The 27,904-nt window shown below is 36.3% G+C and overlaps 1 protein-coding gene across 2 annotated transcripts in view; it reads right to left on the bottom strand.

The window, feature by feature from the left end:
• The window catches only part of LOC105213620 (zinc finger protein 395), a 268,922-nt gene that overhangs the window by 10,282 nt on the left and 230,736 nt on the right, over positions 1-27,904 (bottom strand). The window contains exon 5 of one of the 2 annotated variants that reach the window (XM_011186576.3): positions 9,490-9,543. The exons of the other annotated variant lie outside the window; for it this stretch is intronic. Coding sequence (XP_011184878.2) covers positions 9,490-9,543 — 54 coding nt within the window. The remainder of the gene's footprint in view (positions 1-9,489; positions 9,544-27,904) is intronic. 2 annotated transcript variants of the gene reach the window in all.

Genomic DNA, 27,904 nt, shown 5'->3' on the forward strand with positions numbered 1-27,904 from the left:
CTTCAACTGTGAATGTATTGGTGCTGAATGGGAAAACACCGCTAGCCGGAATGATAACACGAGCGCATTGCAAAATCGCGACTTCAAAACGAGTTCAGCATGTACAAAACTAGCACACATGCATGTACATTGTATATGCAGCATATGTACATATATATGTATGTATGTATGCAAGTATATAAGTCCGTAGGTGACTGCATGTACGGTAAAAGTGGGTGAAGTTGACGGCGCGCCGAATGCTATAGGCCGTTAGACTATTGCGGCATAAGTTTAGTTGGCGGTGTATTAATATTTTGTTGCATCCTTGTAACGGTAAACTAATATTGAAGTGCATAGTGTACGAAAAAGTGTGGAGGGCAAATTGAGAATGAGAACGAGGCCATTTGTGCCAAGGAGACGGACGCTTCTGCAACGAGATGGCGAGAATTAAGCAGATGCGTGCATTGCTAACGGTATATGTACATATGTATGTATGTATTTTGGTCTACAAATATGCATTGCGAATGCCAGTACATGGTATGACTTTTACTAGGTCAATTATATTATGTATTATAACTATCCTTATAATGTTTGTATATATAATTATGAAACTGTATTATGCACTTGTGTGCATATATATTTGTTTTAATAGTTACGCATAAATATATATTAATATTTATTTATTATTATTATTATATATTGATTCCTTGACTCATATTTGGTGTTATACTTTAAGTTTCATACATACATATGCACATATTTATAAAGCAGATACATGTTAAAAATTGCTTATAAGAAATTAAAAATTCTGTGAAATCTTAAACCAAAACCAAATATTGATAAAAAAAAACTCGCAGTCATAAATTCTTATGCAATTGCTTTCACTGAGCATTTTTGAAAGCCAACATTTATTCTACTCTAGTCGATGTGTTGTTCTTGTATTGCACCATTGACCTGATTTCATATGGAGGTTGCTCTTATATACACAGCGTTATATACGATTGTACTCGTACATAAATGCATTTATACATATATACTGTTATTCTTTGCATTTTGCCTTTTACAGAAAGCCTTGAAACTGTTTCAGGCCGAGCTTGTCCGCCAATTAGTGGTGCGCGTTTCTCTGTGAAGGTCTTAACACTCAAATGATTTTAAAATTGAAATTAACGGAAAAAATCATGAGAGAAAATAATGTTAAGAATTGAAACTCAAATTTTCAGGCACAAATATGATTTTCTTTTAGTTTTTATTGGCGAATTATTGTTCTTTAACTAGTAAAACATTTATATGTATAAAGTATATGAGTTAAATAATCACAGTAAAATTAAATGAATTTAATTCTAATAAATTAATTAAATCTAAAAAATTACTTGATTTTTAACAATTAAAATGTACAATTAGAAATTTACTATATCATTACTTTACTATAAAATGTTTGAAGTCATCGTATCAATACTTATTTTTTTTAAATTATGTATGCGTTTATGTATGTGTTGCATTGTTGTTAAAGCAGTCATTTTTTGTGGAATTGTTCAAAATTCGCTTCCACTAAAGTGTATTCACAAAATTTAAGAAATGCTGCACACATACATTTCTACTCTGCATTTAAGTTGGCGAGTGCCTTTATGCGCCATCCCATCTGTATACTTATTTGTCTTGCTCGTTAAACTTATTCCCCAATTTATTTTGATTACCGTATTGCTTTTCAGCGGCGACATTACACGTCCACTAGCCCACGCAGTGCGAGGGTCATAACGCCGCGGCGTCCTACCTACGCTCAAAGGCATTGCATTCTAGGTTAGTGGAAGCAATTTCTACTTGCGCTCTTTCATTACACAGCACACTGCTGCCGCTTATTGCTTTGAGTTTTCACTGTCTTCTGATATTTATGCGCTCAACACAAGCAAACACAAACCATGTACATACATACATACGTATATATGTGTGTAAAATGTAGCTGAATGTAGGAATGTTGGCAAAATGCGCGTACACAACTCAATCACCCTTTTCAACATACTCAGAGCACTGGTAAGGGATGATGGTGGTACATGCATTGCCGAAAATATTTAGGTCAAAATATAGACAAGTACATAAATACTGTTGGAGTCATATGACGTTAACAAAAATGCTCTCCGCGCAGCTTTGGCCTTAAGCCCAGGGCTAAGAGATTTTTTTGTTTTGGTTGAAAATATACTTCTGTATTAAAATGTTTTCCCTTTCAATAAACGGCGTAAATTCAAGAGAGTTGCCACTACAGTGAAGAGTATATGAGTTAAGAGCGTTGGAAGAGTTGGAGCGAAAATTGAAATCCTTGTGAGAGAAGAGCGCATGCTGACACATTTCTTATGCTTTGGGGGAATGCGGTGGGAAATTAGGTCACCGGGGTAAACTGAAGTTGTGTGTTACTGTTTCTAGGAGTTACTATCTGTAATCGCTTATGTATGTACATATATTTAAGCGAAAGTGAAAACTTTGAAACTTCGCTCTGCTATATTCACAAAAGTTCCAAGAAAGTAGAGTGCTTGTGCAATTAATTGCAGCAATATTTTTTCAAACAAAATTTTTATATATTATTTATTCCGTTCAAAGCATTTCAAAGTTGATTTTTGAAAGTAATTTTAAAATGCCTTTGTTGTTTTTGTTTTAAGTAGAGTTTGTACTACGGTGTACTCGGGCGTATGAGCAACTTTCTATGTTCATATTCAGCGGAATTAATAATGTATTTTATGTGTGTATGTATAAACGCGCAATATATTAAGCTCTCACTATTTAGAGTGGTCTTCAAAGCGCTCTTGCTGCTCTTACTTGGGAGTTTCGGAGTGTAGACCGCTCTTACAAAAGTCAGACAAATAAAACCCTGCTTGCTTAATGTGAAAATTGTGAGTCTTAGCAAGAACTGTGTTCAGTTAGTTCACATTTCAAAAGGAATGGAAGCACTGCACATACATATACTTTAATATATATATATATATACATATATGTATGTATGTGTATTTGTTGGCGTGCTTCCCCAGGGAAAGTTGTTATGTTTTTTGGATGAGTGGAGTGTGCGAAAAGTTAGTGGCACTTATCTTGCCACATTTTGTAAATGGCATTTAATTGATTTAGTGCAAGCGTTTATTCGGCTTTTAGATTTAACCCTTTATAACTCAAGTAAGTAAGTAACGAAAAAGCTGTATCGTTTCTAATAGATTTCGGATAGAAATGAAATACGTGTTTTATAGTTTAAACATTTTTTTTTATTTGGGTGAAAAACAACAAAAAAGGGTATGTGACAGATATGTCACGTTATGTAACAACGTTTCTAAGCTCATTAAATAATAATGTTTGTATTTCGTGAATATTTACATGTTTTTTAAGAAGTGTGAAATTCTTTGATGCAGTTGTTTTGCTTGTTGTAGCATAAAGCCACAACACATTTTTCACATACCGTGTGTGGTACTTCAAGACATCCTGGACGCTTGCAACGAATTCGTTCTTCTGCCCATACCGGCCAGTGTCTAACTTGATCTTGCCTAACTGTCATAGGAGGAAGGGCTGGGCCCTTATGCTTTTTAGATTGTATCTCCGCTTCAATTCCTCTTCGTTTCATAGGGGACTTTGTACCCAATTTGCACAACACCGTGGCAACTTCTAAACGAAAATCAGCAGATGACAACTGATTGCCCTCTAATTTTTTTCTTTATAAGCTCTTTTGTATAAGAGCCAAGCAAAAGACACTGCAAGGTCTAAAAAGTGATAAAATAGACGAACGTGCCATCGCTTGTTTATTACCTTATTACTCAATGTTACAGAAATGGTACAAACCTAAACTTCACTATATATTGTATTAGTGAACATTTTTCGTATTATCTTATAGAAATTAAACATAATAGTGAACTTACCTGGACTTTTCCACTAAATATTTTATTAAAACACTGAAAATTTTCTTATTTTTATCTTTTCGGTAATTGCAAGCACGTGCATTCACTAACTTTACCACAGCGAAAAAGAAAGTATCGTTTTATAAGTGATGCCAATACATAAAAAACCAGAGAATTTTAAAATTGAAAAATACGGAGTATGACAGTGCTTCTATATCATACTAAAAAGGGAAAAATTGATTTTCCTATGTTTTGTACCCTCTAAAAGGGTTTGTAACATATCTGTCACATGATGCTATAAAGGGTTAATGTAACGGCAGGTAAATAATTGGAACTTCAATGTTTAATGAAACTTAAATCACATATATGGAAGGAGTCTGCATGAAATGCTGAGGAGTTCTCACTTTCGCTTTTTCAAAAGTGAAATGAAATGAAAATTCTCAACATCCACAATACATACATATATGTGAGTATGTACGTATGTAACAACGTGTATACATACTGCGCCAGCACAATTGAGCTGAGCACTTTTTATGGCGACAAAATCCGCATAAAAGAGAAAGTAAGCATTTCGTCAAGCTATGCTTTTCCTTATGTCTGTGTGTTTGTATGTATTTGTGTATAGCATTTTAGAAAGGGAAATGACAACCAGGTGTTGAGTTGTTAAGGACTTTCCACACAGTTCATTTCATTCATGTCAAAATGTCTATTAACTTGATTTCATCATTTGAAGATAATCGATTTTGTGTGCTTTTGTCACAGCATTTGCTTTAATGTAGGCAAGTGGCGAGTTTGCGGCGGTGAAAGTTTGAGGGTTGCAAGAGGGCATACCTACTTCTTTGTATATGTATGTGACGTTATGAAATGCTAAATTAATATTTTTTTCGCACAAATTAGATTTTAACGAAGATTAAAATTACAGTTAGTGGAGAGTGAGGTACTTTGTACACACCTGTAAGGCTGTTTTTTTATAAAAGTACAACAAAAAATATTTAATTTAAAAAAATTGAAATTTACTTTCAAATTTAAATTGCTGTTTTATAGCCTAAGTTGGTAGAGTATTGATGGTTTATCTGTGTGTTAATATTCAAGTTGAAAGTAGCAAGTAGCAAGCTGAATAGAAGATGGTGGAGCTATATACTTTTCATTTAGTTTATTTTAAATGATTTTTAGAAGAGAATTTATTTTCCAATCTATTCATAAAAAATATAATAACGGTATAAATTAAGCTTTTTTAGACAATTTATTTTCCGTTCTGGGATAATTTAATTAAATTGAATAATCAAACAATTGCATCTTCAACTTTTTTATTTTAGTATTTTTCGATCAATTTCAAATTTTCTATATTAAGTATCACAAATAAATAAAAGAAATAAGCACATAGAAGTCCTCTGACAGACATGAGTGATTTATCAGTGACTTTACTTGCCAGCAACAAGCTCGCAGAGCGTTTCATGCGGTCATGCGGAGGCGCCACCATACGAAAATCCAATAGAAAATGTGAAAGAAACATAAAAGACGCTAAAGTTCAGAAAGTGAAATGATTAAGCTGCTCCACATTTCAAATAGCAGTGAAAACTTGGTAAATTGGAACAAACATGAAAGTGCAATCAAAGCAGCTGACCTAGATAGGCAATCACCAAGGATGCATTGGGTCAGCAGGATTCTTACGAGAAATACAAATACAATACAGGACGCCTGTATATTAGACAACTCAATGAAATTGTGAGGTTCTACTTTCTAAACTTTTTGAGGGGGCCACAGGAGCCTTATACTACTCTTAATTAACAAGTTTAGACTTTATTTACGCAGAAGAATAATGATCAGCGTCTTTGAAGCTTCTATTGTAGGGGAAAAAAATCTCAAAAAAGTTGGTTTGAATTTATGCGCGTAAGCATTTGTTAGATACGGATTTGGCTGCATAATTTCGAAGGACGAAACTGTGTTGGCATTGAAATGAGATTTTCGCCATTAGTGTGTGGCTGGCGTGACCCAGTTTCGCAGCATTTGCGGCAAGTGGTGTGCCCAAAAAGTGCAACATTTGCAACAACATGACGAACAGGCGGTGAACAGTGCGTTGCATTATTTACAGCTGCAGTATATGCTGGCGCTCCACAGGGCTGCGCATAAATTTCCTTGAAATTCTTGTACGGAACTGTATATAAGTATGTATATAACGCATATATATACATATACATATGTATGTGCCATGCTATCACCTTGTATGCTTATGTATAATGGCCATTTTAAATAGTACGTATGTATGTATGCTTGTTGCATGCCTCAAGGTGAACTATAGCACACGAAAGTGGGTCAGGTCATGCAAAGGTCCAGAGTGCAGTGGTGAGCGGCGCATTTATGCTCGGTTTGTGGTGCAAAAGTGGAAAGTGGCAAAAACTATTTGTAGAAACTACCGACAGCGGTGTCTTCACCAGCTAAACGCATGCATGTCAGTTGCAAAAAAAAGGAACAAACATGTGTGCGCCTCGATTTGTGTGGCAGTGGGTGCTATGTAATTACTCACAAAATTCATGCGGTGAATTCGGTCAAGGTAAATCACCCAAAATCAAAGTGACGCACACCAACGCATGCCTTGAAAATGTTAAATATGCGTGCCGTTATGTGTTGCATTCAAGGATGCTGGGTTTACACTATGCTGCATTCGTGTGAAATCAACGCATTGAAAATTTTGAACAATGTAGGTTTCAGCATAGGGGAACTATGTACTTCGCAGATATTGCATATTATACTGTGGGGTACACAATTTTTAATGCAACATATTTTTGTATTGTATGTGCTACTGTATGTATGTTACACTTAAGTATTTAACCCAATTGCTGTGTTTTCGCCACTCACATACTTATACACATACATACAGGCGTACAATGTGGCATTTAGCAAGGCCGTGTCGCCACTGCGCTTTGTTGCATGCAACAACATCGTGTCACACACACACCATTTCGCGCCGGGGCGAAGTGAAAAGTAAACCAGGTCAGGCATATTTACAATGCAATTTATTCATTATGTACATATGGGTGGCATATACAGTTATGCTGGTTCGTTGCAATTGTGATTGGCTAGTATGGCGGGTGCACATATGTGTTTGCTTACATAAGGATGTGCTCTCATATGCATCTATGTACATAATTTATTTCAATTTTCCCCACATAGCTGCTATGTACTCGCATGCTAGTTATCATTCAATGTCTCAACCCAGACCTCGAAAAGCGCTCTTTAAGTGCATTAAGTAGTTATGATTTATGTATTTGCGCTCTATATAATATTCATTTGTTACACTCAAATTGTTTATGCAATAGTTATTTAAAGTGCTTAGTTGCTAGTTTATGCAATAAATTCTTTTTTCTTTTTCTAATATTTCGAAATCAATTTATGTTTTTATTAAAAAAAAAATTAAAAAAATGTTTTTTTTTTTATTATTATTCATTTACTAAATTGAGTTTTTTACCAAAAATTGTCATTCTAATTGTATGCTATGAATAACTAACGGTTTTCGAAAATTCAAATGTTGTTTAAAACAATTATTTATTTGGATATTTAATGGAGCATTGTTACCAAAGAAACCATACAAAATATTTCTTAACATTTTAATATTTAGATTTACAGCGCCAAAAGGAAAGATAATACTCCCAGTTTACAAGAGCTAACTTTTAACATTAAAATTTTCCACTGTAGCTACAAAGTTTATGCTGCTGGCACAACTTTGAATCGATTGCGTATCTTTAATAATAATTTTCACTACTCCATACCCTAAAATTGTATTGAAAAGCATTTATTTTCAACTCCTTTCTTACCCAAACTCTTTTCACTGAAAACTTAAACAACAAAAAAAAAAAATTGTAAATTCCATTTTCTCATTCCACTCTGCGCTCAATCTTCACCTTTTATGATTAACCTTATTTTGTGCGCCGTACCACCCTGCTACTTCCCCATTGATATCCACAAATGGTAATCTTCTCTCATCTCGCCTTGCTTTACCTCAAACATAGTTCTAAGCACACACACACACTCAAGTAATGAATATTCGTCGTATGGCATTGTATGCTGGTTATTATATGAATTCCCTGTGGACATTTTAAGGTTATGTCAAAAGTTTCTACGCTTATCAGTGTCATGTCGTTGTGGCATGTTGTATGTGTGTACATTAGACATATAAAATTAAGGCTTTAGGTTTGTTTGACTGTGGGTTAGGTTGCCGCAAATTAAAACAAATATCTTTATTGTAGATAAAAAATATTATGAAAATGTTTTTGAAAAAAGTGTGTTTAACCGGAAAGCGAACGCACACAGAAAGCGGAATTTTTTGTTCGAAAATAAGCAAATCAAGGGATTTACTCGTAATGTTATTTAATTTAAGTGAGATTTGTATACGATAAAATATGTGTTGGGAAATGTTTCAAAGCTCGCGGTGCTACATTGCGTATGAGCAACTTTTTGCAGCGGAATCAACTATTTTGTAAATCTTTGTTTAAATCTATTGAACTCATATGGGAGTAGTCAAATTATATAAATACGTATTTACAAAATATATAACCGGAGTCCAAAATATTTAATATTTTTTTATTCAAAGATTTTTAAGAATACTTTCTCAGTTACAACAATATTCTAGCAAAGATAATTTTGCATATCAAAATTTTTCATTTAATCCATGCGCACAAGTAACCGCGAAGACCTGACCCGATTACTACCGTTTTCAGTGTAGATATTAAAAAAAAAAATTACACAAAGATTGCGTTGGAGTATAAGAAGTACGCGCAAGCAACCATTTGCGGGGGTGTGAGCGGACATATTTGAATAATTTTAGACTTGAAGTGTGCCCAATTAGATTTGTGGCGTTTATTCGCGCGAAATCGCGTATTCGTGGTGTATATCTCCAGCCACACAATTGTCTGGTATTGGAATTATTATGGACCCTCGGCGGTGTGTCGGTTCGTTATTGTTTTGTTGTGGAAGTGTGCGAGCGCTTTGCATACACCATCACCGCCCCACAAACAGCAATGGGTGAAATGAAGAAACATTAATTTCGTGTAATTTTGCATTGCAATCGACATTTGCGCGCCCGAATTACATTTCACGTTGCAGAGCAAGAAGCGATTTGAACTGAAACGAAGCGAGCGCAGAGCCCACTGAATTGAACTGCAGCGCAATGAAATGCAGTAAAATCGGCTGGCACTGGTTAAACGAAGCGGACGGACGGAGTTGAAGTTAATAGAGCTGTTTTGTGCCAATAGAGCCAATGTGCAGTTGTTTTTTTTTCAATACATTTTGCCAACTTTGCTTGTTTCGCCGTAAATGTGGCATTACAGCGAGTTACATTGCCATTGCTGCCACTAACACTCGCAGATCTGATTTTTGTTGTCTTTTCTTGCGCTTAAAACATGCCGTTGTCGTTTTTCAAATTTAACTGAAATGAAAAGTCATAATTTAACTGTAATCCAAATGCAATAAAAAAATAAAAACATCGAACTACAACAGAAAGTAAAATTTTGTGGCATAAAATTGTGTTTCCTTATTTCGGTCGGTCGATTTCGGTGGCAATTCGTGAAGCCAAACTTTGTCATGTTCGCGAAAGTTTGAGTCAAGTTATTTAATTTCATGGTGAATTTCGTTTATTTATGCTTTGACTTACGTTAAATTGAGATCCTATTTGCTGAACTTCTGTACTGACTTCAAAGGGACTTACCTGAAAATGAAGAAAATTAGAAAATATTTGAATTTGTACATAACTTTTTTATTGAAAATTTATAATCTATAATTATATAATAATAATAATGTAATTATGTACTACAAACCTGGAATAAATAATACGCAATAAAAATCATTTTGATTTTTCTGCTTCTGATTGTCTTGATTAGAGAGCAGCTGTGCAGTACAAGTAATAAATATTCACATTAATATCATAGGCACTTATTGACACTTTTACTCGATTGTATTAAACAACTATTAAGAAAAATATAAATGGCTTTGGTGAATACTAGTACCGATACCGCCACCAAAAATTACATTATGAATGGCAATTGACAACTACTAACAGACAACTTATCGTAGACAACTTTCAGCCATTAATTGTTATAGTAAACAACACGTTCACAAACTGACTAAAGTTTCTAACCTATTCTATTAGTCTAGCCTATCGCTGAAGGAATATCTGCGAAGGAAATAGGTTGAACGTTTTTAATTGAATAATTTAACAAAACTGAGTTTAATAGCGTTTTAAGACAGGAGCTAATTGATCAATTAATCGGCCTCTACTCGATTAAAACGTTTATTAAGATCGATTTACCATACAAAATAAAATCTACATTTATTTTTAATTTAAATTTAATTGACTTGAAAATCAAATACAACAATACAAAGACGTACGATATGCGTTCTATGCCTGCGATTGGCAGATTTTTTTGATAAAAAAAAGCTACGGTACATGTCGCTGCTGAAAAAAATATTAATCCGCTGATGAAACTTACCAACTTCTTAAGAAAAACAAAAACAAAAATGTGTAACAGCTGATCGATTATAGAGTAGCCGGCAGTATCAAAGGCAAAAAAAGGTTTCTCAATAAAAAGTTTAATTGTACTATCAATTTGGCTGTCTAAAAACGCTATTAGATTGTGTCTTAAGTCGATTTAAGTTGTTGCCGCTAATTGCCACTGATTTAATAACGAAATATTTTAATAAACCATGCTAATAATTTCCTTTGGTATTAAAATATTGTTTTATTACAGATAGTATTTGTCATGTGACAAAATAAAATAAAATAAATAATTTCAAAAAATCCACAAACGCGTTTAATTTTAATGAAATTGCAGCATTAATTTTTTTTCGGCTGCTTTTGTTCTCAATTAAAATCACACGAATGTTAATTAACTAAATGGCAAATGCAATTTAAAATGAGTCGAAGCGTAAACAACAAAATACAGGGACAGCAGAAGAAGTATACGGGAAAACGGGGAAGCCAGTCATTTCAAGTCAATGAAATGCCGTTGCGTGTACGACTAATTAATCAAAAAATGTGAGAACCGCAAAAGGTATTAAATTAAAGGAGAAAGGGTTAATGACACACCGACGCTGGTCAGTGACAGGCTGGTATAAAATTATGGAAAAAATACCTACTCGTATATAAAAAAAAATATATTTTTGTAAAGTTTTTTTACCAAAATTTTATTATTAAAAATATGTGAGTGAGTGTGTACTTAAGTGGATCTCTAACTTCTATTTTTAAGCAATGCAAACTGTCACAGGATTCGTACTGACGTCATACAGTGCCGAGCATATGGAGCTTGAAAGGAGACTGTCATCACGCATACGCAAATAGCGAAGGTGTGAAATTGAAATCACTATGTAGGCTTTTGCTCGTAGGCGTCCAATTTTATGTGGGATTCAAATTCAAAATTTTAGTAAGCAAATTCAGGAAATATAAGGAGGAAATTGATGTGAAGCAGTTTCTAGTGCTAAGGAGATTATTGAAAACACAAATTCTAGAAACCAAGGATCTCATAACGAAACGAAACATTCCCTAGAAACCGCTGGAATTTTTTTCTTACGAGCAATTAGATTGCTCTAACTAAATTTGCGCGCCATAGAAACAAGTCCATGAAATCGTAGGCTGCGTGCATCAACCTTCTGCTAATCATCGGTAGCGACATTGACATTGACATTGTTTTACGTAACAGTGTTTGCACAACAACACAATAGCCCACGCATGCAGGCACCCCCACCACCAAGTGAATTGGAAGAATATGCGGTACTCATGGCAGTTAAGACACCTACGTCTTTGAAACAAAGCGAACGCATACGAAATCCAACGAAAGTTCGAGGACTGGCTAGATGCGAGAATTGCGAGACGGGCAAAAACATAAAAGTTACGTAGGCAGTCTATAAAAGTCGTAGGTATTTATGCAAGAAACAGACGGCGCGTTACGTACACCACACACGCACACATACATAAATGAATAGCGCCTGAATGTAGGCTACGCATAGTTTAGGAAAGCCAATAACCGAAGGAAACGAGGGGCTTAACCTTTTCCTCCACAGACACGCAGCAGCGACGCATAACAGCAGACAGACGCAAGCAAATATTTGAATGTGGCATGTAACGCCGACAGCATGTGGCAGACATTGAGTCGTATCATTTGTATTGCTGTTGTTTCACTCGTTAATCAAGTTCCTTTGCACAGTGTGTGTGCGTAAACGGACTTCACACCAGCACATTCGTCGGCATCTAGACATGCTTAGTCATCCATAAAGCTCGTGCTGCAGACAAACGAGCTTCGCCGCACACAGGCCAATAGCCGCTGAAAAGTTTCGTTAGCAGGCGTTTGCGTGCGAATGTACGAATTCAAGGACAAATGTAGGCTCAAAGCGTGTGTGTGGGGCAGGTGGTAGGCGCAGAGGAAGTCAATGGCAACAGTTTTAGGATTTGCGGCACTTTGTACGTTGTACGGCTGTTGTGTCATGCACTCCTAGTGTCGTATGCCAAGTGCGGAGTGCCGATTGCCGGTGCCGAAATGAAATCGAAAAGTGACCAGAGTTTGAGTAGGTGAATTGCGTAAGCTACAAGGTCGTTTTTTGGTCTCGAAAATATGTCTGCCGCAAAATACCACTTCACGCACACGGTCACCGGCAGCTGCTGCAGGAATGCGTTTGCCACAACAGTGAGACACATTCGAACTTATGCGAAGCGGGCTATGAAATTGATTTAATGAGGCAATTCATAGTTGACGTCGTCGGTGCGACTGTCTTGCATACACAGTGACATTTGACATGACCTCAAAGGTGACTGCTGCATGTCATTACCTCGTTGCTAGGCGTGACGAGGCTGCGTGAAGGAGTTGGGTGTCCAGTTAGAAGAATGTAAAATATTTGGTATTGAATAAAATATTTGAGGTTAGTTTCGCGTCATTCGTCATTCATTGAGACTAGCCGTAATACATGTTTGCCGCCACTTGTGGATCTGAGTGCGTATCGGTAACATTATTTTGCAAACTTTACAAAGTTAGCATTATTTCACTTATTATTTTCACTTTAAAATTTGAAAATATCTCGATTTAAAAAGATTTTATTATTATAATATATTTGCAATTTTCACACAAAAAATGACTAAATGGTTCGTCGGCCGGCGCCTTGACCTTGACGTTTGCGTAAAGAACGATGTAAAGTTTGAAAAACACACACACTTAAATGCTTATGAATATTGCTCAACAGCGAGCACTGCAGTGCGTATACGCAATCTGTGTGTGGCATTTTAGAAAAATCACGAAAATAACTAATGCAGCGTATAACGGCGAATGTCTAGACAGTTATTGAAGGTTATCGTGACGAGGCAAATGAACCAGGGCAACGAACGACAGTTCACATAGGAGGCGAACGCCTGCAAGGAATTATACACACACACAGAGGAGAACAGAGGAGATGCCGATTTGTTGGTAATGTCAAATTTAAGCAAAGAAATTGCAAGGGACTCGTAGGCTCATTTGGTCGTTAGGCGCAAGTGCGAATGAAATATGGAAAAGTGGAATTAGGTTGAGTTGGAGACCCAATTTCGACTGTTCTTTACCAGCATTCTTACGTTTGTATTTTGTTAGTGTATGTGTCTGCAGTAGCTGTGCTGTTGGTTGCGGTGTGCCTGTCGGCGGACAGATAATCAAATTATTATTTTTGCGGCATGTTGAACTCTAACACATTTTCGGCTTAGCCAACGCACTTGATACGTAGGCGTCAATGACACCAGCTTGTAATTATTAAAAAAACGTGTTGTTGCAAATTGTTATTGTTATTTTTTGAAATTAGTGAGTGTCGATGTGCGGTAGCGGCACATTTCGGAGTTCAAAACAGCGCATTCCATTAATGTAACGGCGAAGTTGTTGTTACATTACCCACACGAACACTCACATGTATGTATATTCGAGTATAAGTGAGTGCAATTCAATATTGTAAAACGGTCGGCAGCGCTGTGCATATGGCCATTGGCATTCCCGTACGTGACTAATGTCAGTTCTGAAGTATTAAAATAAAATCAAAAATAAAAAAATAGTATTCTTTACGTGAAGCCACAAACAACGAAAATGCATTAACCTGATTTTTCGGTTTCAATTTCCCCGCATTGTTAATATAAGCGTGCTGCTTTTAGCCGCTGCCATGCGAAATCAGGTTGGCTAAGGGTGACTAAACTGCAGCGCTGCCGCATTGCAATGGAAGTACGGACGGCGGAATTAGCGCCGCAAGTGCGTCGTGGGTTCAATGAACGACAACAGGCATTTTTGTTACGCATAAATTGCAATCGTTAGGGACGGAGTGTTAAGGCATTCCACTTGCACAACTTCAGCACGCATTTTCATATGGCTTAAAAATTTCGACAAAATTTAAAAATAAAAAGTTTGATAAATATTTTGAAAATACATATAATTCTAAATAACATATAATAGTTCAGCACGCATTTATGTACATATGACTTAAAAATTTCAACAAAATTGTAAAATGACAATTTTGGTAAAAATTTTGAAAATTTCTAGGAAAAAAAAACATAAAATAATAGAAAAACTCTTAAAAATATTTATAAAACAATTAAAAATGAAAATTTAAATAAATAAATAAAAATTGCGAAAAAAATTAAAATAAAAATTTGGTAAAAATTTCGAAAATATCATTCTAAAAAAATCATAAAAAATAATAAAAATAACCTAAACATTTTTCTAAAAAAATTAGAAATAAAAACTGTTATTATATAATAAAAAATTTGCGGCTTAGATTCCTGCGAAATTTACTTTTGAAGTGTGGATAATATGCAAACACAAGCACATAAGCTTACATAAGTAAGCAACTAAAATTATTACATACATAAATAAATTGACACAACTGTCGCGAAGAGATAGCATTGAATTCCTTATTTCCACATTGTCTGTATGACTCAACGACTGTCTACATACATACATATTAACATGTTGCCTCATTGCTACATTGCTTATCTCGTTGTGCTGCATATTGCCGACATTTACGCTTTGAGCCGGAAGTTAAATGCGCAAAAATACTAATTACGATCGCGTAAATTGTGCAAACGCTACACTGCAATCGTAAGCTTATTTCCATGTGCTTTCCGTATAATTTGCTAATTGCAATATTGCTACACATAGCTAGAGAAGTGTTATTGTTTGAAACTGCGTTTTATTTTTGTTTGATGTTTGTTGTTGTTTGTTTTTTTCCAAACATCTGAGGGTAGTTAGCACGTGTACTGGCTTTGGTTGGCATTTATTATTTCCCACCTTTAAATGTATTTCAAATTCAAGAAAAACTTCTCAAAAGCCAGCTTAAAGTTTATATGGTACTTCCTTGTTATTGTTGTTATTATTGTATGGAAATTTTTAAAAAACTAATAAATATGCATATAAACGCAATTAAATTTTAAATTTATTTTCGCGTTATTATCTAAAGTGCATTTCATACGCACATATGTAGCAATTATTCTAACGGCGTTCGCGTGTGCAATGTGTCATAAGATAGGCACAACAACAATAATAGCAACAGCCAATTATTAATCTCACTATCTAGGTATGAACGCAAGATAACACAATGTACGAGTGTTTACAATTAATATTGCATTACAGTTGTTATTGTTGCTGTTGTTGACTTTTTATTGCAAAATACAGCCGGACAGTTCGTTAGCCGGCGCGTCCAAGTTGAAGGTCATTAATTTCACTATATTTGCGCGGCAAGTGGCTGATTGGGCATTCACCGCAAAACTACTTCGGAGAACATGCGGCGACATACAAACACACATACATACACAAATGTGTTTACATGCTTACATAAGTGCATAGATATTTTATGGCCGCTTAAGCAATGCCAGCGCAAACAAACAACAAATATATAACGTGTCTATATCTACATACGGGCAAATACACAATCCGACACACATACATAATACGGACAGCGAAAAGTGCAAGTACGAGCATTTGGTTATTGAAATTTGTGCATACAAATATGCATGCGCTGCGCTTAGGAAGTGCATATGCAAACATACATACATCCACCGGAATGTATGTGTATGTGTGTGTGGGTACGTGTCAACTGAGCTGTTGAATAGGCGTTGCGAGTGCAGCAATAAAAATTTCGCATTTTCTATCAGCTAACAGCTAGCGCAAATAATAAAGCTCATGCACATACATGCATACAGACATACATAACCGTGTGTGGAAGAGCGGCAGCGGCGGAACAACGTTAAAATGTTGAAATGACGCCAACGTCAATCGAATAACAGCATTAATGCACTTGACAATGGCGACGCTGGCAATGGCAATGGCAGTGAACACACTGTTACCCGGCCGAACGACCTTGGTGACAATGACCCCAAAAGTGTTCTAAGCAAACACACAGACGCAATACAGACGCATAGATAAACACCAGCGCGCACTTAGACATTAGACAAATAACGATTGCAAGCCTCACGCTCATTCACATTAAAAAACAACGTTCGGCATTGTGCGGGCGCGAGCGGGGGTGCAAGGCTTTGATAACTTGCTTTGCAGTCAACCAATAAACAATTTGTAATTTTGTATTGCTTTAAATTCTAACATCTAATATCCGCTACGCAGCGGTGGAAAAAAATAGTTAGAACAAATATGAGTATTTCCCGCCACATTTGGCTATTTTTACTGAACGCCGATAAGATAGCAGTCGATAGAAGAAGTGTGTGTGTGCATTCAACGTCAGGTGTAGCTCTGAGAACATAAATTTCGTGAGATTTGTAAATAAGCGTTATTGCTTGGAACCCGAAATTCTCGGTTTCTGGTTCTGAAGCTCAAGTTTATTGTGAATGTAAAAAAGCTGTGGTAGGTGGAAAATATATTAAAAAATATGTCTAAATCTAAGACGACATTTTGGAGATTACATTTTGCAAATTTTTTTTTCTTTTCTATAGGTGCCAATTATGTTACCCAATTACCATTCAATTACGTTTCAATTGCGTTTCAATCACTTTTCAATTACTTTTTAATTACGTTTCAATTACGTTTCAATTACTTTTCTATTACTTTTCAATTGCTTTTTAAATACTTTTCAATTATTTTTCATTTACTTTTTAAATACTTTTCAATTACTTTTTAATTAGATACGTTTCAATTACTTTCCAATTACTTTTTAAATACTAATTAAAAAAAAAAATTAATACATTTTTTAATTACTTTTCAAGTAAGTTTCCATTACTATTTTATTACTTTGCAATTATATTTCCATTACTTTTCAATTAATATTTTTTTCCGGCGGATTTTTGTTCATAATCCTTAGCCTTAGTCTCAGCATTAGACATTAGACTAGTTGACTCTTGCGGGGAACCGAAATCTCTGTTCCAAAAACTCTTTTTTTGGCAATAAATTTAAATATTTTTAACGCGCATTTTTTATCTACTCTGACGTCACATCACCGCACTATTAATAATTTTTCCAACAACAAACGCAGCGTTAGTTAACAGTAAATTATATGTGATGTCACACTTATCATTAGCGCGATAATATTGCTTTAGACTTGAAGAAACAAACAATTAAAGCAACATGGGGTGAATAGGGGCGGTGGGGAATTAGAGTTGTGCTTCTTAACTTCATTTTAAGTTTAAAGTGCAATAAATATTAAAATTGTTGTTAATGTTCTCTACTCTGTAGGCAGTCAAAAGAAAAAGAAACGAAATACTTTTATATATATATTTTATAGTCACGCTTCCACTATATGCCTGTAAATATTTGCATACAAATGTACGTAAGTATTACACATGTGTGCAAGTGTGTCTATGGAGTAGTGCTTCTCGTCCGTCTGCGCTCTTAGTTGCGTTCAATGGAGAACAGAAAAGGAAAAAAGCGAATACGCAATTCAAAACAAACAACACTGGGGTTGTTGCCTGATAAGCAAAAAAAAGTGAAATGGCAATGAACGGATTTTGAACAAATACCAAGTACAACAGCAACAACAACAATAACATCAAAAAAAAAATAATAACTAAATTGTCTGTTGAAGCGTTGACACTATAATGGCGACAACAACAAAATTAAACTATATTAAATTAAAATATGAACACACACGTACCGACTTATCGGGCGTGTGCCGTGACATAGCGAGTTCAATGAAACCATGCCGTTAATGTAGATTTCATACGATTTCTAATCGCAATTCTAATTGAAATCATGACTGTGTGTACACGATCAGCAAACTGTATGCTAAATACATACATATATAGTATAATAATAGAGCAAATAATGAATGAACTGCTGAAACTATTTAAAATAAATATAAAAATAGCTGCAGATTTCGATTGATTGTAATAAGATTGCAACTATGTGTTCAAGTATTTATTTAAATATGCGTGGTAAGTTAAATTGTGGCGCATAACAACAAATAGCCTGTAAGTATGCCGTACATAGTTGAAATGCAGTGTTGCCACATCGCTATGAGCATTGTAACTAAATGAAGTCCATTATTATGGGAGCAGTCGGGCATTAATTACTTTTAATTTATTTGTTTTTGTTGCTTAGTTATTAATTTATTTATTTAATATTAATAAATATTGTTTATAAATTGAAAACAATTCGAAAATTATTTACTTTAACGATAATTTTCATGACCTGCTGTCTAACTGTAACATTTACGAAAATGAGAAATATTGTATTGCATTAAACAACTGCGCTTCCCGCTGTCAGTCAACAATCTGCACAGCTGCTAGCTTACATTGTTGCCATTCTTTTACCCACATATACATATGTATGTATTGTGTTCCGTTAGCAAACATTGTGTACCGGCTGTCAACTGTAGCGGCAAGTTGCGTGCGATTCTTGCGAACCTAGGGATTTCCGGTATTACAGTTTCATAGACAAATAGTTACCTATGTGTGTGTGTGTCTGCGTGTGCCTATAAGCAGTTAACCAACTGCTTAGCAGCATACACCTTTTCACGCTACCGCTCCACATCGACACTTCTTGCGCGCTCGGCTCCAGCTTCAATATCTTTGCATCAAGCAATAAAAATGTATGCCTGTGTAGTGCTACTTTTATTGTGCACTGTAGTTAAATCTGATTTTTTGCCGCGTCAGGAAAATTGTATCGCAACACCAGAACGATCGGGCGATTTTCCTGCGCTGCAACTCTTCAGGTTATTGACATTTTGTTGTATTCAACCTTTTACGTGCACATTGCGAGTGTATTGTTATTGTTGTTATTGTCGTATATATGTTTAAGTGTACACACAAAGGCACATATTCCCCCTACATAATTTTGAGGTTGATTGTACGAAATAAGACAGGCCGGTGTTGTTGCTAGTTTAGTTAGGATCCAGTGGCTCAGGTTTAAGGCACACACTTTGTATTGTTTGTGTCACTGTGTGTAGGCCCGCTAGAGGGTGCATGTATCCGCTTCCAACGAGGGTGCAACACCCGGATTAACTTAATGTTGGTGACCCTCTTTCACTTGCCTTGGCGATGACATCTCAAACTCTCTACCTTCGGCTCCCCAACGCTTGTCTTTTTATAACCCTCGTTTTTCGTTAAGTACGCCAAGTATTTGATATGATTTCAACACGTTTTTACTACGCCTTTGAAGTTTATTCTTAAAAGATATATGTATATAATTGTATATGTGTTTCTTTTTATGTGGTACTGTTTAGGAAGCAGCCGGGTTCAAATATAACAGGTGCAATTCCTGGTATTTTCTATATATACATACATATGTATGTATAGTTACCTCACCAATGGATTAATGCTTATCTCCCAGTTGTGGTAAATTTCCTTGAGAAAGTGAAGAGTGTGTCAAAATATCATCGGTTCTCATATAATACTCTGTAAACCGTGACTTAGAGTTAATAAAAATAGTAATCGTTTTTGGGTATACTCGTACAGCTTACTCAGATCGCTTCTAAATCAGTGGATCTACAATGAGCATTTAGTGACAATCAGATTGATAGGAGTGCAGTTAACTTTTCGATAAATTAATTGTCGAGTAATGTATGCTCTTATGCTTTTTTTCTTTCCTCTCTCTTTCGTCCTAATCACATTCATGAGAACCAAATTTAAGTTCAAAAGCTGCTGACATATGACTATAAAAATAAATTGCTTATCAGATAGATGAAGCTAATTATATTTGGAGAAACCTCTTATAATGGCTACAATTGAATAGCAAGTTAACTTAGGAATCGAATCGTATCAATTCCTGGATGAGGGTTGCTAGGTGTAACATGTCGACAAAGCGAATATATACTGTTAATTTACTGTACCATTGTTGTTGCAAGTTATTGTGAAGAACTACAGTGTTCCCATTCTTCTTTTATTGCCTCATAGTTAAGTTAAGCGTGAGCGAAAACGCTCAAATTCAGTAACGACCAGCGCAAATAATTAAACGCGTAAACTAATATAGTTGCAGGGAGTTTCAATTTCATTTCCGTAAATTCAAACGAAAATTGTCCCATATCCGAGCGAGTCATTGTCCTCCAGCGATGTTCACTTCTAATATTACAAGAAAGCATAGCAATGTACACAGTTGACACCGCTATCCCCGCTAACGAGTGTTTCGACGTGGTTCTGCTAAGTTCGCTGCGCAGTGCGGTGTTGTTGGCGTTAAATCGCAAAAAACGCGGTAAACTTCAAAATAAAAGCACCCACATGAGCAACTCCACTGCCGCGCCGCCAATACATAAAAAGTAATCCAACGCTGCTGGAATACCATGTGAAAGTATGCCAGGCAATGGCTTGAGCGACTGACTAAATCGCCGCTGCGGCTTTGAAGGCAATTGTGGTTGGTGATTTTAAGTGCCTCAGGGTTGGTCGTCGGCGTTAATTGAAACTTAGACGAGCTGGCGCACGAGTGGCTCAGCATTTAAAGGCTTTTCGGTGTTGTTCAGGGGCGGGGGAAGTCATTGTCCATGATGGTAAATGACAAACGCGATGTGCTGTCCGACCCTTCGTCGTACGTTGCAAGTGAGTATTTATCGCTTTGAGTGCGCTTTGTTGTGGAGAAATACCAGAAATTGTAGGCGTGTTGGCATGTTGTCGTTTGCTATTCCCCTTACGTGCCATATGGCTTTATGGGCTATTCGACATAATAACGACTGGATTAACTGCTTGAGAGCGCTTCGAAACCATAAATGTGTCAAGTTAATGTTGTTGCAATTGTAGGCTGTTGATTGCGCATAAATTGTTTTATTTCAGAATAACGGTAGGATTCTATATTTTTGGGAAAGGTAAAGATGATAATGAATTTGTAGCATATTTCATTGGAAATGAAATATTCCGGAATCTACGCACATAAATTCAATTGAGACCATGAAACTCGATAGGTTATGATAATTGAACTTTTCAATTTTTTATAATTAATTTTAATTATAATTGTAATTAAAAATTTTAATTTGTCACTAGGTTATCTCGAAGAGAATTGCTCTTTTTCGTCAATATTACACTCACAGACAGGTGCGTTAGCTCTATATACTAGAAAACGCTAAGGTATTTTATTGTTGCCTACAATTAGGCGCATAGTTAAAAAATGAGTCAAGAATGTATGACTAATTTTGTAATGACATACCGTTACAGTTCAGCAAACTGTTTAACTCTATAATTTCTTTTTCTATAAATAAGACAAAAACTTTCTTTTTAATTTCGTTACATACTTTAACTTTAAAAGATTTTTCTTGAATCTAGAATAGACCCTACATGAACTAGAATGATTTATGGTAAAAGAGGAAACAGAGAAGCAACTACTTTATGGGCAGCCGGGGTTATTTTCTGTTCCTCTTAGCATTAGCATATCCTTTTTCAAAAGTTCGTTCCATTTCGGGTATATATATATATATTTAAAATAACCCCTCTGTTCGTATGTATGTGCTTATGTCAATGAACTTAGACTGCAATGTCCCTAGCGTTCAACGTCCGTGCAGGCAGAATGTAAACAAAATCTGTATGGTATAAAAAGTAATTCGAAATGGCAGCGGCACGAAGCCAACATGAGCAGGGCAAAAGTCAATGGCAACAAATTTTGGAATAAAAGTTTAACGAGAGCGCAACAGTTTTTGGGTCAAATTTTTCAACAATGAAATTGTGATCAAATTTTCAGCACAAACACACACACGGAGGAAATAGCAAATGCGACGCTCTTATATCTGGTACATATATGATTATGTTGTTGTATAATTTCAAAATATTTGCATGCAGCATTTCTAAGCGGAATGCTTTGCTTGTCGGATACTTTGTGCCACATTTGTTACTGCAACTTGCAAATGTTGCAACAATTATAGCGCAATAACTCATGCATACATATACATATGCATGTTTGTATGTTTGTCTGTGTGTGTTCACAGCTAAATGCAACAACAAAAAAAAAAAACAAAATAATTGCAACAAATATTGCAAAGTGTTAACTGGCAATAGCAGCCTCCTACAATTCCGCATCTGCACCTGCCCGCAACCGCTCCAACATATGCATTTATATATATATGAGTGTGTTTGTTTGTCCCGTTTGTACAACGTTGACAGTGCAACATGCTCGTGTTCATGTGCAGTAGCAATAACAATGATGCTTTCTGTTGATACATATTCGTGGCAAGACCAGCATAGCCAGTGCACAAGCTGCAGCCTGCATTCACGGCGTGCAACAAACAACAAACGCAAAGCGCAAAACGGGTGGCTGGTGGCACGATGCGCACAAATGTAAACAAAGCGTAGTAAATAGCCAAGTGGCGTGGAGATAAAAGTCGAAAGTTGTGCCGGTTGCCACATTTACTCTTACTGCTGCTGCTGCTGTTGTAATTTTGTTGCAAGTTAATGGTAAAAGCAACAGCAATTGTGCTTTTGGCTCCGGTGTGTGCGCGAACTGGCGCGTCCTGCCGGCCGTTGCTTTGTTTATTAGCAGCTTGTTGTCGTTTGTTTGTTGTGTAGACAGTTACATGTATGTATGCATGCGTTGTTGTTGTTGCCACGGCAGTTGATTGCATGACAGTGTTCAGTTGCTTGCATTTTTCGTTTTCTTTTTACTATATATGTATGTGTGTAATACTCTAAAATATTATGTTGCTTTTCTTTGGAAGACTATTACTGCCGATTTGCTATCACGATTACGTGGCCGCTGTTCGTCACTTTTGTTGCCTTCTTTGGTGTCTTTGTTTTTGTTTTTGCATTTTTCTTTAGCTCTAGCGCTAGCTGCAATTTCAAGTGTGTTTTTGTTGTTTTCTCATGAGGGTATAGCGCGACAAAGACAATGACTTTGACGTGACAATGATTTTCGGCTGACAGTTGCTTGTTGCTGTGTAGCTTTTGCACTTGAGTGGCAAGGAAGTAAATTGTAGCAATGAGTGGAAGATAGCTTTGCTTGTCTTCATAGTACAAAAAAGCAATTGTTGTTGTAAGTATAAATATGTGCATATATTACCATTAATTAAAATACATATATATTTCTCAAAGCCCAGTAAGTGAGCTGAATCACTAAGAGGCGCTTCTTTGAAGTCAATCAGTTGACTTTGTGCATGTCCGGCGTGGCATTTTAATGGCGCAACCGACACAATTGCCCTACGCGTCAAACGCAAGTTCACAGCGCCCCACTGGCACTTACTCATATCCGTAATCCGCAATCATCGCATTAAAAGAATATTAGCTGCTATGCGGTAATGATCGCGTTAAAATGAGAACGATGACGCATAGGCGCGTAAATGCAGTTTAAAGTGAAGCGCACAACAACAACAACAAAAATACAATAAAACAAAAATTAATTTGCGCTTTACCAAGAACCGGGGCATTGCCATTTCCCCACTTGCTGGACAAAAACAACGCCACACACACATACATACGCAACTACAGCATATAAACGAGTGAATGTGGTGCGTGGCGACGCGTCGCTGTTGGCTTGTGCCTGCTGACGTGCCGGTGAATTTATCGTTCAATCTCGACTTTTAGCTCGTCGCATTACTTACGGTGATCTCTGTAATGAGATATTGTTGTATGTGCAGATGGACTCAACAGTCTTTTGGGCATATGTATGTATGAGTGAAGAAATTGGAAATCTAAAAGAAATATCGCAGATTAAAAGAAGAAGCAGCAACGCATTAAGCGCATAGACAAAGACTTGCTGCTTCCCAAGGTCCAAGCAGTGCGAAAGTGTTGCGGAGCGCATGAGGCACGCTGCGAAGGCGAATGAATTAAAACAAGCGTTGATGCGAAAGGAGCGGCAGGTAGAACCTCACAACACAAGCGCAACGCATGAGGCACGCTGCGAAGGCGAATGAATTAAAACAAGCGTTGATGCGAAAGGAGCGGCAGGTAGAACCTCACAACACAAGCGCAACGCAATTGTCGAAGGAATCACTGGATATAATCAAGAAAACATTCGACACTGTCCGTCCGTCGACATACCCACATATGCCAATCGTAGCTGGCTGGAGTGCCAATGGAACGACAGCGTCTTGGCTGTTAATAAATGCATCCAGGTTTTCTTACAATTCGCCCTTTACAATTACAAACACACTTACATACATACAAACAATTTACCGGCTATGCATGCATGTGAACGCGGTTTGGCTTTCTGTGTGCGATGCACATGTCAGCGGCGACATCGTGTTGGCGCGCGATTTACGATCAAACGCAAGCCATTGTATTCAGCACGTCAACAAAGCACGCGGCAGTCGAGGCGGAGGCGGCTGGCCCACAGCGGCGCATTGAGATCAAGCAAGCAACAGCTTCGGTTATACTCGCGCAGCCACTTGTGTTAGCGTTGGACAGTCTAGCAATTGGCTCTTCTTTTGTCTGCTCTTGATCGGTCATCATCAGATTCTTTTTTAAAAAGAATCCGCATTTTTATTTAATTTTGTTTCTTACAGTTTTTACGACTTTTGTTTTTGCACTTACACTGCGCTCTGGACTTCGGTGTACATCTGCACTCAGCTAATCAGCCAGCGGTTGAGCCGCGTCGCAGTTGAGTCGCACTCATGCAGACATGCGCTCCCTCGGCTGTCCGATCGCACTCGGCTGAGGCAAATAAACGCTGGAACCAAAATGAATGCGTAATTTGTTGTTTTCAATTTTTGTTGCTGTTTTTTTGCCTTTTTATTTTCTGTTTATTTCCCTCTTTTAGTTTTGGAATTCTGTATCGCAGCACTGACCACGACAACACAGAAGAAATCGTGAAAGGGATCCTCGTAGAAAGGAGAATGACCTGTATATTGGTTTTGTTTGTGTTTGCGTTGATATCGCCCAAGTGTTTGCTCAAGTGTTTTTGGAAAAAATAAGCGACATATGCTCGCATGTATTTTAAATATGCTATATAAGTATATACATAGTTCCATATGGCATGACACATTTTATATTTAGGAGAAACCAAAACTGCAATTTTTAAACTCAATACTGGGAATAGATTATGATTTATTAGAGTGATGATGAAACAATTCAAGGTTTTAATCAAGAGAGCTTGGTTTCGAAAAGTATAATTGAAAGTCCCTAATAACAAAGAGCTGAATATAAATTGGAAAGATGATTCTCTTCAAAGAAAAAAGTGTTGACTTTTATTGAGAATATTTTCTATATGTGTATACAAATATTTACACCCTTGACGTTTGCTTGCCGCAGCTTATAAAATGTACTCTGTGATTTTGTTCGTTGCAGTTTACAATTGTTTGGTCTGTATCCATGCCTTTGTTACATGATTTATGTAATCCATAAGTATAATATCATATATACGATATAGAGAGACTCCTTTAAAATACTGCCTCGATAGTAAAATTTTAAATTTTGAATTATGCCATGACCAAGAAGTTCGATTTATGGAAGGAAATTTGTATGAAAGTTGCACTCTATTGCCTCTTCAAGATTTCGAGTTATGGAGAACTTCGAGTTAGGGAAGGAAATTTGTATGAAATTTGGCTTCTAAACGCTATTGCCAATTCAAGTGTTCGAGTTATAGAGATCTTCGACTTATAGAAGTTCGAGTAATGGAAGTACCACTGTATAATATTTTTATTTCTTGTAAATCTATATTTTCGAAAATATTTAAAAACTACGCATCCACTCAAAAAAATGTTGGTTCTGAACTGTGGGTCTTACCATGTGTACCCACAGTTCAGACACTGTCCGTCAGATGTATAACACTCTCTGATTTTGGCTAAATCTTTCAATATATTTTGAAATTTTCCTCTTTGTGTATGTATGTAGATATGTATGTACGTATGAATTTTAATGGTTTCATTTACGCATTCAGTACTCCCGTCGTAAATTTTGAACCTTCAGTGATTTTAACATACACACAGTTTGAACTCTACGTGCGGTATTAATGACCGGCCTCAACCTCAATACTTATAATACGACTACATATGTATGCGAACACTTGGCTGTCCACAGAGCAGACGGCCGACCGTAAAATGAGAAAAGCCGAACATTGTGTGTTTGTAAATTATAATTTCGAAGAGTAAACATGAATAAATGAGGCGAGGATGGTGGACAGGCAGATCAACGCTGGGTGTAAAATTGCATACATACATATGTACATATAGTATGTGTATAGAGAAGACGATGCCGAAGACGCTGGAAATCGGAGCAATAAGGAATATGTTTATTTTCATTGCTTTTGTATTGCATTTGCTTTGTTTTTATGAGCGTATGCACACAAATCCATATACTACAACAAAACAATGCTGGGGGCAAACTCTTCGAAACACACAAACATACACACATATGTACTTATCTCAGCTTATTCATCTTCGACGCCTCTTGGCGTATCTGGAGTGCTTGACTCTGCGATGCGGTTTATGTCTTTTCGTGTTTTTTATGAATAATTTTCCTTTTAATTGCCGTTATTGCTGAATGTCTGTTGTTGTTATTACTGTTGCCGCACTGTCATTTGGTGTTTACGTTTACATATGCGGGCGGGTAATTAAAAATGCGTAACGCCATTTATGATGAAGCGCCAACGCCAGGCGAACGTCTTCATGCGCTGCGGTGAACTCTTGCAGCAGCGGTTTTGGCGACGAGGCGTGACGCATGCATACAACGGTGCGTGCATGCGGCAAGCGGCAACAAATTTATTGGGGAATACTCAGGCTTTGCGTGGCGATGGCTTAATGAACATTCATTTTAGATATTTTACATCTGTGCAGGCAGCACGTTTATAATTAATGATAATGATGAGATAGGGACTTTCTTGATTTCAACAGGCTACTATGCTCCTGAGTTAGATTCGGCTTGCTGGTCACAAAAAATAATAAATATATACATACATACATACAAAGATATTTATCCCAGTTGCTGTGTTTTGTATAGTAATACAGTATAAAGGGGTCTCCACTACCTTACGGTCATTCCAGTGAAGCAAGCATGTGTCATATATTTTGTACAATCTTGAGCCGAAATCAATACTGTTTGGTTCAACTTACCTGAAAAGAGCGAACAAGAAAATCAGAAGTTAGTTATGCATGTACATATGTATGTGTGTAGTTAGATATAAGATTAATTGGCTGAAATTTGAGTAGATGATTCTTCAGTATATGTAGAACTACGAATACTTCAGTTTAGTGTTCTTTGCAAGTGTTTGTGCATCACAATTTTAGAGTTGCTGGCTGCTTAAACGGAATTTTATTTGATTAACTTTATCTATACTTCGAATTCGAATTTCAATCATAAGTGTTTGTATGCTTGAAAAATTATAATTTGATAGCCAATTTTCTTAAGAAATTTAACTTTAAAACTTCGTTGTAAGATTTGAGAATAAGTGTAGACAAAAATATACGTACATTATAATATATATCAAACGATATCAAATATCATAAACAACGCTAAACTAGGTCAATCTCTATTAGACACCTAAAAGTAATGGTGTGTCCACACCAGTACGAAGAATTAGGTAATTCGTACTTTGAATTCCGAATAAGTACTAAGCAGCTCATACTTTTGACGGTGTAATGTAGACATCCTTGATAGGTGGTTTCTTATTTTTTTAGAATGCTAAACAATTTTTTAAAGTACATATAATATTGAAAAGGTCAAAATTTATATTCTAATATATTTTTCTTATTACTTTATAATTTTTTTTTTTAATAATATTTTATTACTTTTT

Source organism: Zeugodacus cucurbitae, chromosome 2, assembly GCF_028554725.1.
Source record: "Zeugodacus cucurbitae isolate PBARC_wt_2022May chromosome 2, idZeuCucr1.2, whole genome shotgun sequence".
Taxonomy (NCBI): Eukaryota; Metazoa; Arthropoda; class Insecta; order Diptera; family Tephritidae; genus Zeugodacus; species Zeugodacus cucurbitae.